The sequence below is a fragment of the Ptychodera flava genome, chromosome 6 (assembly GCF_041260155.1).
Source record: "Ptychodera flava strain L36383 chromosome 6, AS_Pfla_20210202, whole genome shotgun sequence".
Taxonomy (NCBI): domain Eukaryota; kingdom Metazoa; phylum Hemichordata; class Enteropneusta; family Ptychoderidae; genus Ptychodera; species Ptychodera flava.
This window is the reverse complement of record NC_091933.1, coordinates 6,949,176-6,964,208: the sequence shown is the minus strand read 5'-3', so window position 1 is coordinate 6,964,208 and position 15,033 is coordinate 6,949,176. Positions and strand designations below refer to the sequence as shown.

Sequence of the window (15,033 nt, the reverse complement as noted above, 5' to 3'; positions counted from 1 at the left end):
ATGGGGCAGTTTCTTTCGTTAAAATGTGGTGAATTTTGGCGAAAAACTTCCCGCGTGTCAATAGCCATTTTTTGTCTATTGACAGGCGCCTGTCAATAGCCGGATTCTGTGACGGTCTAATTACAGGCGCCTGTCAATAGCCACGTTATTACAGTGGCTCTGCACCATTTTTCTACATTACCGATACTATAGTACATGTATGTTATGTGTGTGGAATCTGAGGCGGCCTCAGATTAAGAATCAGATTCGGAGAGCTATGTAACCACTGACTAGAATGTACGAAAATGAACAAGCATAAGTCAATGGTAGGAGTGGGATATCACTTCTTTGACTGAGACAGAAGTGGAACAACGTCCTATTTTCCCCGTGGCATTGGTACAGATGCTGCCTATGTGCAAAAAAACGTAACTTTTCTATCAGTAAGATAGGAGGTATTTTGGTCTCGTCTCGACTCGTCTCGGTCCGGGTTTTGTGACTCGCCGTGTGGAGGTAGTAGTCTTCCTACCTCCATGGTCACAGATAGATAACTCTCTGCTGTTGTTCGTATCCAACATGAGTACCATCGATTCCAGGCGAATATGATATCAGACCCGTCTTCATTACATGTAAATCTCAGGATTGGGATGGTGTTTTGCACTGTATTCAAGTAGTTAGCCCGTAAGCGTCTCATTCAATGGTTTACCGACCAATGATGACATGTTGATGAAAACTCAGGGCGATTACGTTATTACGTTGTGACGGTCAAATTCATATTGAAATTTGTCTTCGGTCCTGCAGCATTTTGGCTACTGCCATGATAACTGATAACAATGTTGTCGTGTCCATTCCCATAAAATCATTTGATTCACATTCGTCCGGTGTACGATGAACATTTGTTAGTCGACGTATGTTTTTACCTTGTCAAGGTCGGTTTCTCATTTAGTGGTAGGGTGGTTGCATTGTACGATTATTGGGTAATAGCGCGGTCCGGAAACGAAATGGGACAAGAAAAAACGGGACCGCGGGATTGAAACGACTTCGACATTATCAGTTCACTGCCATTGTGCCAAAACGTCTGCAAACCAAAGCAGCTATTGTTTGTGGCGTGGGATTTCTGCATCGCTACGTATTTTGCCTTGGGAAAATTTGCTGTCGCTCTCTTGCAGCCCATGCAATTTGTTTCCACCTTGTATTTTCTAATCCCAAGTAGTTCCAGTGCCGCGGCTTCTGATATTTCATTTTTATTCATAAATTGTTCAACTCACTTAGTATTCTCATCGAACGGACAATGTCGGGTTTCTAGACCTTTTGGCGCAAAGTCGTTTCGGCCGCACAATTTCCGACCCCAAGACGTTCAGGCAACGCGACCAAAGACGTTTCGGCACTATCTGGTTGGGGGACCCGTGCCAAATGTTACAAATCAAAACACTGAGAAGTATAGTGTCAGCATTCACATGCTTTAAAGTTTGTGAGAACATGGTGAAAACCGTCGAAAAGAGTTTCATATCATTTTCAATAGCAATAGCCGCCGACACTGTCAAAGTTTGAAAAGCGGCGCCTAAACGGCACTGTAAAAGTCATACTGGTCAAAACGCAAAGGTCACGCTTATGATATGACTGGTCTGTCAGTTACTAATAAGTTTGAAGGGAAAAAAATAAATCGTAACGGGGGTGTCGAAATGTCTTGGGGGCAAAAGAAGCCGAAACTTCGGCCGAAAGAGGCCGAATGTTGCTTGAATGTTGAAGATGTGAAGGGTGTCTGTTGCGGTATTCAAGTGTTCCCGCTGTCACTGAGGCCGCCAGTGGAACGTACCATTTACAGTTTTTATGTATACGGGACAGCCTCTTCAAAGATGTTTAACATTACGAAACTTATCCACCACTCCTTGTGCTTTTACAAAAGCACAAAAATGTCCCAGATAAAACATTTAGTGCGTGGGCCATTTGTGTAATCTGAAATTGTACCGTCACAATGTCATAAGTGTGACCTTGTCCGATTGTGTCGATAAATTGTGATCTTTTGGGAGCGGCCACCCCTATGAGAAAAACGGTAAGACCCACCTTTCGACGCCTAATTGCCAGGTACACACTATGGTCTTGACCCACGCAGTGAACGGTAGGTGCTAATGGGATTTTCACAGCGTATGTTGTCTAAGTGCATGTGAATACTGTGACGCTGCTTGCTTAGCGTAATCCCTTGTCAATCAAGACTTAACGGTAGTCTCAAACGCCAAAATGTACACCTGTGCCTCTCGTACATTTTTATTCCAAAATTTCACCCCAAAACAGGAACTTCACGACCAAGATATTCTACACACAAGGAAGATCAATATTATAGGAATACTTTTCAGGGATAAAAGAAAAATCGTGTTTTTGACTCAAAATACCAAAACAAAGGCAGAAAGCTACCTTAACACGACGTTGTCAGTTGCTGTCATTTTTATTCAATCGGCTTTAAGATATTGTTCGGACAACTGACTGTGAAAACAGTTTAGGCGACAGAAAACAATGATGGGCGGGCGAGATTAAAGGTGGGCGGCGACAAAAAGAAGCCGGGCGCCCCATCCGTCAAACAGCCTTAGTGGAGAACACTGATGTATTTCCTGAATGTTCATTACCATATCACACAGAAACATTGAGAAACTGAAAAATATTAAAAAGACAAAAAAGTACTTGAACTTGCCTTTGGTAGAGCTTCAAACAATGGTGCCAATGCTAGCAAGACAATCAATATGACAATACAATTCACTATTTCTGCCAACTGTCAGAGAGAGAGAGAGAGAGAGAGAGAGAGAGAGAGAGAGAGAAATTAGTAATATGGTGGTATGTTATCTTTTATATAACTGTGAACCATATAAGTGATACTATCTGTTGCAAAAGAAAAGATAATATTTTATATCATAAATGACATCTAAAATAACTAATCATTATTATCATTTTTTATCATTTTATCATAAATTATCATGTATCTTATCATTTTTATTAAAAACTTTTTCTAATGCTTTACTTCACGATGAATCCAAAGGATATTCACAGTAGCACATTCAAATAACACTTAACAGTGGCATCCACAACTTTGAGACGCCACAAAAATTTTGATGGCTATAGTCTGGAAGAAACATCTTTGAGGACCAGCTGTTGACTGGATGCAGATACCATGATAATTTTACAGCTCTGAACTTTAACATACTGCGCTGAACAAACAAAAAGTGCAGCGTGTTTGCACGCCGAATGCATTTCATTTTGAAGTTATTACCCATTGTTGTGTCAGAGTTTCAGCATAAAATTGATGGGTATACACCTGAACAAATACTGAGAGGGGCATTTATGTCATACTGTCTAGTTGTAAAAATAAACAAAGATAATTAAGATGTTTGTCTGTAGGAAAGGGGGTTAAACACCTAGGAATAGACATGACAAGCCATGTGTTCATGATATTAAGTAAATACCACAACACATCAATAACAAATTTGTGTTTGCCAAGGAAGGTGATTTGTCAAAATCTATAATCGCTATCCAGTATTTATATAACTGTAAAAATGTTGATGCTACAATAAAGAGGAGAACTGGCAATTAGACAAATTATCACCTATGACTTGTTTCATTTTTTATACTCCAGATTTCCTAAATAATGGTACGACTGATATATTGGCAGACCATCATGGATGCAGACATAATGTTTGCCAATAATGTTCATCCTGTGCGGAACTAGACGGATGGATGATAATGCAGGCAGCAGCTGTTTCTCACCTGAGTTTTTCCACCACTGTTTGCTTGGATAAGCATACGAGCCAACGAACAGGCAGACACAAAGCACGAGAAAAAGGAACCAACTACGTTGGACAGGCCATAAGCAAGCAGCTCCTGAAAGCAAAACAATAAAGAAGATATTTGTCAGTTTGAAGCGGTGTGGTGATTACTTTCACAGCATATGATTATTTCATATGGACTCATAGATTGTCATTAATACTTGGGAAAAAAACACTATCTCTTCCGATATTTTGTATTTTGCAACATGTTACTCCAACGCCTTTCTTTAACCCTTTCCCTGCAAGGCAGTATCACTTCTCTATCACCCAACTCAGTAAAAAGTGGTATTGAGCCAATACCATATGTATTTCCAACCATTTGGCTTGGTCTGTTCCAACAGATTTATTCTAAAAAATCATGTTTACGGCATCTTGATTTCAGGGGCCTTCAAATGTTCAATTTTTTATTAAAATGCACCAAATGGGACATATTGTGCTTCACTTGTTTTAATGAACTTGACATTATGGTGAAATATAAACTTCGCAGGGAAAGGGTTAGCAAAAAGGTCGATAGACGATGGCAACAATGTACATCCCAGGTTAGCTTTCACTTCTGGGAGGACCTTCCCTGTTTTCCCTACAAACAATCCTGGCCTACAGCAACTTGACAAATCAGATTTTAAAGGATGGAAGTCATGTGCTCAAGCCAATGATCCACTCACCTGATTTGCATCAATTTCATAGCTGTGATTCTTGGCAAAGATGGTCGCCATGGATACGGAGACACAAAATCCCACCATGGCAATGGCAAAGGCATCCCCTATGAAAGACGTCATGTATCTACCTGGAGGAACAAATGGAGCAGGAATTCTGCAGAAGAGAGAAGACAATAGGTTACGTTGTTGTTGAATTGCCTAAGACACTGAGGTATAAAGAATATATAAAGAAAGAACATGACATAGGTTTGTCTTGTTAATACATACATTAATAGCTAACTAAATCTGACTGTGTCATACGAATGCAAGGAGAAATGCTCGGGTAGATGTCAATTTTCTTTATTCCCCAACTTATGAAAACATTATGGCTCAAGGAAATTACAAATTAAATATAATCACAGCTTGACCACCATGCTTGATTTTGGCATAAACTTCAATAATCTACAGACAAACATAATAGACCTATTGCTTGTAATGTGGATGCCACATCTTGTACGGAAGGTCAAATTGTTGCCTTCAGGGCATGTCACTCTTTTTCTCTCAGTCAAACCCCTTCATGAATTATTAAAATTACCTCAGGAAATAGAACAGCATAACCTACACTGATTGATAAATTGATATGCAAAATCTCCCCTGAACCAGAAAAGCCATTCTACAAACGTTACTTGTCATTAGTGACTATACATGTACTTACCCAGTTGGAATATATCCAGCTACATCTACGTCATGTTTCTCTTCAAGTTTCATGTAGTATGAGATGAGAGTTCCCAAAATGACCGCTAAGAGCTCAACTGGTATTGTAAATCTGAGCTTGGGTCGGTATTTGTCTGCAAAGTATTTACTGACGGCAATCGCTATGATAAAACATGCTGACAGGATCACTTCAACATAGTTGGCATTTGGCAGATTCTTCAAAATGTCTATGTAAGTCTGAAAATTAAACAAAAGTAAATTTGTCAACCAAGTCTTTGCTTGTTTGAGGAAAAAATAAATTTTATTGTAATAGTGAAAACTGCTACAGTTGCTTTCTTTGAATATGAGATGAGTAAGAACTTTTTTCTTCATTTTTGTGCAACTTAAAAAATCTATTATCAGGGTAAACTAAGTAACATACTTGTCAGCTTACTGTATTGTGTGAGTTTCACTGGGCTTGTCAGACTTTAAGTCATGTTAAGTCCTTTTCCTCTTCTTTTTTACAGATTCTCAGTAAAAAACATAAGAGCCATGAAAATATATTCTAAAGCAATAATTTCTAAACTGCCTCTCAAAAATCAAAGTTTGTAAGTATGCTCTGAGCCTTACTCTCTATGCACAGCACAGGAAAACATTGATTTCGAAATCTGCAATAGAATCTAAAAGGCTGAGAAATTTTCACTTTGTCAAGCAGACCAGCAAAAATAGACCGTGGTTCATTTGGTTGCCATGCAAGGTATGCGTTCTTGACCTGGAACAGGTTCTGATCAATCATCATTATCAAGGGTGTGTTGAGCACCAAGTATACGGTACATGTAGTTGTCAGTCAGTCAGGCTGCAGAGCTGAACCAGTTCTTTCACAGAAGAAAATTTGTCTTCAATTGTTATTGTGCTATTTTTGGTGTTGTTGTTGTTTTTTATCTACTTACATAAACCAATGCCAGGGGTCCTGAATAGAGTGGAATGTAGTCTGAAAGTCCAAACAGGAACTTGATTTGACTGGTAAAGATGTGACATGCTGCACCAGTGGTAAAACCTCTGACCACGGGGGTTGACAGGTAGACTGTTACAAAACCAAAGTGGATTATACAAAGAATAATCTGGAAAAAAAATAAGACATTATTCCAATAAAGTTCTGTGCAGAATCCACATTTCAATAGCAATAGCAAGTATAGTCAATTAATGTAGACTACATGCTGGCTCATGCAATTTTTTTCATTAATGGAAATCATTATGCTGATTCAAAATCCTGCATATTTCTTCACTCATATTCAATGACTGACTGATATTGGGTGAATTTGGCTGATTGCTGCAAAAGAAGCAAATACTAATTCATAATTAGCCCTAAATGTTTTTTGCAACGGTAAGTACATGTACCCAGTTTTGACAACAAAATCCCAATTTTTTTTCATAGACAAATACAATGCATCTTCAGCTGCTGGCTTCTTCTGAAAGGGAACACTAAAATTCCTAATCAGTGTTTTATGGCATTATTACATTAACGTTGAATTTACAACAATTTCAATCAGTTAGAGAAGACCAACCTGTATAAGTCCCACTAACAATGTCAGGGACGTTATGGCTAACAACTTTTCTTGTTCGTAGTCATATTCAGGATCATCTGTGGTATTACTGTGGTTGTAAAATATGGCGGAATCATTTCCACCTATCACTGCTGTCTCTGGTGGCGGTCCGATTACCTTGGCAACAGCAGTACCAGCCATCAAGCTGACCACACCAAAAGTACCTGCAAACATTGGTGACAGCAATGATATGAATTGTGACAAATTCTGCCAACAACTAGAACGTTATGTCATTGACTTGTATTGGGTCTTCAGGGAAAAAACTGTACAGACAAGTAATCATTGTCATGACTTAACCCTTTCACCACCATGGTTTGTCCCAAATCCATTGTTTTCTATGGTAAAGTTGGACCTGTATACAGGGAACTGGGGGTGAAAGGGTTAAAAGATGAGAAATTAAAATTAGAATAAATATAGAGCAATATAATGTATGAATTTCATAAATTACACTACCAATAACTTTGTTTAGACAAGGAAGGATAGGTCTGAATACACAAGCTGAAAATGATTATTTACACATCAGTTTTTATGATTAATAGGAATTTTCATTGCAGACTTGCATTAACTCCTTATTTATCTGTAATTTCCCTTGTTAAATAACACTTCTCATGTAGACACAAGGTGATTTTCTGTGTTGCCATCTCATCATAGGGACCACAATTAGCAATCACTGATAAAACAAATTGCATTTGCCATTATTATATTCACTAAGTCATAAATGGAGTGACATTACTTACCAAAGGCCATGTGCTTTGATGTGCCAAAGAATGAATACACCAGGATTGGGAAGAAGGACCCATAGAGGCCGTAGACTGGAGGCATGTTGGCCAACAGGGCAAATGCCATACCTGTGTGATTGTAGTAAATGCGTAAATGCCATCATCAGATGTACAGTAATTCAACAGAAAGTTTAATACCATAATATAAGTAGCCTGTCAAGGGGGAATTATGTGAAAACTTTATTTGAACATGGATAAAAGGGCTCTGTGTGACACAGAAATGTTCATATTTAATGCGATAAATATATAATTCTCACTGAAGGACAAAAGGCAATGCATGTACACCCATCAATGCAACGTTTTCAATTTGAGCTTCCTATCATGTCCATTGTGTGACCTGCTATAAACTTCCTATTGCTTCACAGATGGTCAATGCTTTCTCTTGTGAGCCTACTGCAAGGTCATCACTTTATTTGTACCGGCATAAAATGAACACTAAAAATAAACTAATGACTATAAACAAGCAATAAATAAATATACCGGCAGTTAACACTTACTCTGTGGTATGTTCATAACAGCTACTGTGAAACCTCCCAGGACATCTCCAAGTAAATCATCTCGGATTTGATACTTGGGCAGCCAATCAAGAATCGGTATTTTGGAAAACACAAAATTCTTCAGACACTGCGCTGAACACGAGCACTGCTTTCTGAAATATTTCTGTGCCCGCTGCAGTGGTGTGGGTTGGTCCACGGGAGGTGTGTAATAGCCTTCTTGGAATTCCATTTCTGTGTACACAGGTCTGGACACATGGTAGTTGAGTCGCTGGCGGACTTCATCCCCAGAATCCAAATAGCCACTTTTGCTCTCCATATCTTTCTATCTCTCTGTTCTGCAAAGAGGAATTATAACTTGAATTACCGGTAGACAAGGCATGTCTTCCTGAAACACATCCTAAAGAAATATGTTAGATCAGGCAGAAACTTTTTTCATGATTACAGTGTTCACCATGGCTATAATCTACTGTAAAACATGTCCCTTTAGCTAGCGTGCTTTTTTAGCTAATTAAGCTAAGTCTGTCAATTTGCTAATTTAAGATGTCTCATTTAAACTTTTCCCTACATTTTACCATTGTTTGGATGTCTTCTCAGTTTTATTTGAAAACCTCCTGATTGCAATGGAAATTTGAAAGGCATGCAGCTGATTCAAACTGTTTTACAGTAATTCAACCAACATGAAATTTGGATTCCAAAGTCAAGTTTCACATTGTTAAGTGGAAGTAACCTATCTATTACTTACAATGCTCAAACTACTGGCCAGTCAATGCAACTTTCAATGATTCATTTTTTTCACTATTTTCGTTTTACCTGTAAACAGCAAATTCTTGTTCTACAACCTAAAGTCATAATGCTTAAACACCTGCTATACAGCATATATCCATGTACAAGCACTGTCCTTGTCGACATTTGAATGGTCAAAACTTGACTTGTTAAAAATAATGATGCAGTCTATACATGATTGTACAGGCTGAGGTTACAAGCAAAATACTGTATAATTAACACGCTTTTGGGAAGTTGAACAAGAAGTTGAAGTACAAAAAAAAAGAGCAAAGTTTTAAATAACAGAAACTGGTCCCAATTCAAAACAAAGTGACTTCACAGATAAAGTTTACCAATTTATGCAACAATCATACACTGAGGCCGGTGATTCCATTCAGTACACAAGTCTGTCACACTGGTACGATAGTATTGACATACATGTACATGTACAATGGAAGTTCTATTGTTAGTGGACACCAAATTGCTGGTATACTAGTATATTTTCTATTTTCCTGTCACTGTGGGTCATCAATACCCACAATCTCTTGCAATGGTACCATCGGAGGACACGCTGTCCCATCACAGTCCCTCCACTTGTAAAGGGACTGTGGTAACACGTAGGATTCAATCATGGCGGTAGTAGGAGTGATTCAATTTACAAATGGTTATACCCTTGTTCTGATTGACAACTGAGTTTATACAAATTTAACCTGAGACGATGAGTTTCATTCTATTCAAATGGTTTACAGATATCAAAGTAGTTATAATAAATAAATTTCTAAATTTCTTGTGCTACACATATCTCGACATCAACAGGAACACTGGGAACATATACTACTAGTCTATTTTGCTGGGAATTACAATAATTTTAATTATCATTTTATTTTAATTATTTGACTGAGCACTTAGACCCTAGAGAAAAAAACTAAAGTCTATGTTGAACATTATATCATTGAGGTTGGATTAAGGTAGATAAATACCAAATCGTTCATTTTTCTGTCAAATTTTCAAAATTCTCTGAGAATACGCCTTGAAGTAAGACCCAGAATTGAGATGTGTCGCCAGTTCAAGATAAGGAATGGTTTCCATGTAATTCACGATTTTTAAAAATCAAAACAAATGCACATGGCTATCCTGGTTTCTCCTTTCAACTTTCAAGGAACTAACACCCATATCCTTGTATACAAGCACAAACTATGAAGAGGCACAACATTGTGATATGCTGAAATGACAAATTGTAACATTGGCACGCAATGCTTGCTTGCTTTGTTAGTAATAATTTGCAGTGTTCACTGATATACAGTATCATATGCTTTGACCACATGGCAGGATAAATTTTGCATTTCAACAATTGCTGTCTTTGTGTTTCTCATTGCAGCCTCTGGGGACCCTTTCTGGTAGCAGGCAAGGCCTTTAGTTTCAGAAGGGTATACTTCTCACTTGCCAAGTGAGCAAAGAGGATTACTCCAACGCTGATGGCTTCAATTCCACAATTAGGCATGGCATGTACCACAATGACCTTTAGATAGGCATACATTGAGATAATATACACAAGTCTAGTACATGTTACCATATTCTACCACTAATTTGCCCCAGTATTTTCCAGTAAAGTGAACAAGACCTGGTCAATTTTAAAGCTTTACAAATATAGAACCTATATTAACTGGTCACTTCAGCACAGAAAGCCAGGTATCACTTGGTTTATTTAGAAAGGTAACAAGACAGGAAACTAATCTCTTCTTTGGGAATTTCCTGGAAAGACATGTTATTGATGAGTGACAGGAGATAATGGCAGAGATAAGGAAGACCACATTCACAGTTTTCAGAATTGTACCAAACCACAGACAATAGAAGCATTAAAGCTCCAGTCTGTAACCAAACAAAGCTGTGAACTCAAACAACTTAGAACAACAGGGATATCGCAGGCAATTATTGTCAGCAAATTTCAGCACTATTTTCTTGAAAACTTAGTTTCATTTTGAATGGAGTATAAGCCACAACCAGCTTTTGTACCAGCATATGTAAACCATCGTCTGTGAACTTTGTTCACACTTTCATCATAACTGACCAGTACAGGTTGCACAGCTTACTTTTGACTAACAAGCAGAAAGAAAGATTCTTTCTTTCTACCGCCGTAACTTTTGACAGATCTGATTGTGCATGATTGCTATTACCCAAATTACTCACATTATGCCCTAGGTTAATATAATTGTTCAAGGATTGTAATTTCATGGATTCGAGGTAGAAAGAAATTTAGATGGTGAAACCATTATTATCAGTTAGAAAACTCCCATCTTTTGCTAGATAAGATAACAGACGCTCCAGGATATGCGGTGCGTTTTGAGGCTGATAATATTGGATAATATCATGCTCATATTTCATCGTGTTGACATACAGTCCATATATTGTACTACAAGATTCCCCTCAAAGGTAATACCACAGGCGGCCCAATCACTATTAATAAGCTTATTATTGAGCTTTTGTCAGTTTCCTGTGTCACTGTCAGTCCCTCTCCTTTTTTTCATCCTCTGACTGATCGTAGTAAATAAAATAAATGACTATATAGCCTAACCTATAGCCTCTTGACTCTTTATTTTACACCCCATTACAAGGACGCTTATCTCTCATATACACATCTAGTAATTAATTAGTCAACACAACTAATTATGCTAATCCGTGGACTTATCAAGGGTTGGTCAACATTGCAAAGATAGAGCTGTAAATGAAAGTTTTCATTAACCTTTGCTATCTTTCGCGATGTTGACTAACCTATAAAATCCCTGATAAGTCCACGGATTAGCATAATTAGTCATGTTGACTATTAATTACAAGAATGTATATGAAAGATAAACGTCCTTGTAATGGGGTGTAGAATAAATAAAGAGTCAAGAGGCTAGGTTAGGCTATAAAGTCATTTATTTTTATTTAAACTACGATCAGGCAGAGCATGAAGAAAAGGAGAAGAACTGATAGAGAAAACTGAGAAAAACTCAATAATAAGCTTATTAATAGTGATTGGGCGGCCTGTGGTAATACTGACTCTTCTAAAGTTTGGACACCACATTACTCAGTACATTTAAGGTAGAAAATTCTGGTATTATACTCATCAATTTCTTGACCAATCTCCTGGACAAGACATGTACTGTGATTTGGCAGAGGTAAGAAAACCAACTTCACAATTTTTAGAGATACGAAAATAGTAATAAACGAAAAAAATATTGTGCAATTCTGTAATATAGAGTCAGGGGATATCCTAAGGTAAATATCAACTTGCAAACAATACATGGCAAGGGTAAAATCTGTAGTTACATAGAGACAATCATTAACTTCAACAGAACTATGGAGGTAAAATTCTTTTTCTAAAACTTGAGAAGATAACACCAACCTTTTATAATGGCCTGTTTCTTCAATGATGTGAGCTCGTTGGAAGCAACCTCTACTGGAGTGGGATCTGCAATGTGTCAGTGCTGGAGACCAGAGACTCAGCTCAAGATCTGGGGCTCTGATAAATTTCCTGTGTGAGTTGATATTTATAGCGAGCTGTCCTTCACAGCTTACACCAAGTATACTGACAGAAAAGCCACATTACCATTAACAAAAATAGTAACTAATTAACATAACAACAGTCAGCTTTTTAATGTATAAACACCCCCCCCCCATGACTGATAATCAGCAAAAATGTTAATTTATTCACAGTCCCTCCACACATGGGTATCGAGAGACTGTGATTTATTCATGGACCCTAAAGAAAAAACGCTTCACTAGAGGGGTCTATGATTAATTATATCTTGCCTGCTCCATTGAGTCCAGCTGTAATAAATATTGCTTTGTTTGTGATAGCAAGACTGAAGATGCTGCAAATGAATTACTTTCAGCACAATAGCACCAACATTATAAACAGTGTTTTTGAGATTAAACTGAGCTTCATATCCATGACAACTGCAAATACATAAGATAAAAATCATTATTACTGTTTTCAGACTTGAAAAAGAGAGGTAGGACCGGTTGTGCAAGTATTGTTGTAGTACCAGAGTATCAGTTATATAAGTATGTGACAACAAAAGATTGATGTATAGTGATTCAACACAAGCAAATAAATGGGATCTCATCTAAAAGGCTGTAATACATCACACCATAAAAGTAATAAATTTTGTAAAAAAAATGAATGTGAAATTAAGTGCATTGGGGTTGAAACATATTCTAATGAAGTGAAGGCCTCATTTTTTTTACCTCCATGGTCAAAGGAAGGCAAGAAACTTATTAAAATTTCTTTTTTTTTTTGGAGTCTTCAATGCTATTAAAGTTAATATGACGTTCGCTGCTTTGTATGGAAGGAGTGCAGTTTTACATGTAGTTTTACATGTATAGTCGCAAAACAAATTTGTAATTCACTTATTCAGTGAGTCTTTGACTCTTAGCGGCAGAAAGGTATTGAAGAGTCTTCCGTCTAACCTCCATGTTGCACCGTTGCGAATACATACCTCAGGTACTTCGAATTTAATTTCTGAATATTGGTGTCAACTACTGCTCTGCACATGCACGCTGCGGGATACTGGCCGGGTTGTGACTGGGCTATCACTCTGATAACATCGTATTCTTCAACAGGAGTATTTCTTGACTCCTGTCTGAGGCATGAAAGCACACAAAAAACTGTGATTTTTTCCGCAATTAGCACTCGTTTTTCGGTATTTTTTGAGGGATCGTAGGTAGTTGGAGCGACAGTTGAGTCTATGGAACAGTGGGAACGGAATGAATATAGATGGTTTTACGATAAACCGGACGAAAAATGCAAATGTGACCTTTACCGTACACACAAACAAAAGACAAAGGCGCTGTTGACTTTTGTCTTGTGCAATGTCAACTATTGTCGTCTGCACACGTGCGAATGGTTCAGGAATATATGTATACTGAAGCAGACATAATCTGTTTTTGGAAAACGAATACTGGTCCGCATGAACATGGAGGTAGGAGCAGGTACACTGTCACTGAACATGTAGTAACGCCATTACTGTTCTATATAACTGTTTTATGGGGAATCAGAAACGCCTACCATACCAGTTTAATGTAAGTGCTAGATGTATGACAGCTCTGTCAGCTATCAGCCATTACCTTACAGGATTTGACAGTCGGTAGTGCCAGTCCCATAACTAACTGAATATCATTGTCACAACGAAGCCCAACCGAGGTGACAAACTGCCGCAAGCATTAGTTCGCCGTGGTGGTAGTACTTCGTTACTATACATCACGTGAGGACCAAATCTTGGGTTACGGTACACGCAAATAGTGTCATCATGAGTGGCCCGGGTATGGTACGGCGCCGAAGATGGTCGAAAGTTCGTGAACACCGCACAAAGAACATGCAGAAATATCAAATTATGTCCATGTCGCTGACTGTGTGTAAGATCGTTGATGACTTCAATTGTAGGGTTTATGCACCGTCCCTCCGACGGTGGTTTATGTTTTCATCCCCGAAGAGATCTCGACATAAAATTACGTAGCAAGAAAGGTCGGATAAATTGCGCCCCCATCAGCGCAAAGGACAATATGGATATTATCGAGACATACGCGCGCAAATGTTTGAAATGTGACGCAAAGCATAGTCTTGACCCCCCCCCCCCCCCCCCGGCCCGGGGAGAACACTCTTCCAAATCTTCTACCGTCTATGCCGAAACAAAACTGAAGACAGACGTGATATTTATATATTGAACGAAGAATATTTCAAAACACAAGGTGAAGAGTGATTGATTAATATCACCCGTCACAGTCGTTTGGTGGGCTATTCAGCTCTGGGACTATTCGCCCCATAGACGAGCGTACATAAGGGACGGACCATTAGATCTTGGGAGGGGGTGGTCAAAAACAGAAAAAAAAAAATTTCAGAGCAGAAAGTTAGGAAAAAAAAAATCTTCAAACTAGTTTGCAAAATAAAAAAAAAATAAATAAGAAGACAAAGGCGTAAAAAAAAATCTGCAAAAGTCTTTAAAATTTTGAATTTTTTTTAGATTTTACCGACAGTAAGCAACTTTCTGTATTTTTAATACATCCTCCTGGCACATTTTTAATTTTAATTTATACATTTAGAGTGACTGTATCCCTTATACTGGAAGTTGTGATTATCTTATCTTTTCAGGACTTTTGTATTCTGATCACTTGAAAATTATGAAATTATAGAGCCTGTTTTCTACTTGTTTCCTGCGTACAAACCAAGCAGGCACACTAGGTAAAACATTGAAACTATGGTATGGTTGTCAAGACAGAAAGTTGTATTTGCCTTT

At 38.0% G+C, this 15,033-nt stretch overlaps 1 protein-coding gene across 6 annotated transcripts in view; it reads right to left on the bottom strand.

Moving 5' to 3' along the window:
• The window catches only part of LOC139134701 (prestin-like), a 37,752-nt gene extending 23,492 nt beyond the window's left edge, over window positions 1-14,260 (bottom strand). For 2 of the 6 annotated variants that reach the window (XR_011552843.1, XM_070701672.1), the window contains exons 1-11: window positions 13,868-14,190; window positions 13,240-13,383; window positions 12,144-12,326; window positions 7,997-8,331; window positions 7,458-7,568; window positions 6,682-6,884; window positions 6,067-6,237; window positions 5,139-5,374; window positions 4,451-4,598; window positions 3,730-3,843; window positions 2,663-2,740 (exon numbers count right to left, since the gene is read on the bottom strand). Coding sequence is in view for 3 of the 6 variants with exons in the window: in XM_070701672.1 (XP_070557773.1) it covers window positions 2,663-2,740; window positions 3,730-3,843; window positions 4,451-4,598; window positions 5,139-5,374; window positions 6,067-6,237; window positions 6,682-6,884; window positions 7,458-7,568; window positions 7,997-8,312 (1,377 nt within the window). In the remaining 3 variants the exon portion in view is untranslated. Of the gene's footprint in view, window positions 1-2,662; window positions 2,741-3,729; window positions 3,844-4,450; window positions 4,599-5,138; window positions 5,375-6,066; window positions 6,238-6,681; window positions 6,885-7,457; window positions 7,569-7,996; window positions 9,330-9,856; window positions 13,384-13,744 lie in introns of all 6 variants that reach the window. The other 4 variants (XR_011552844.1, XM_070701670.1, XM_070701671.1 and 1 more) reach the window with 4 other exon arrangements.
• Window positions 14,261-15,033: the final 773 nt, after the last annotated feature.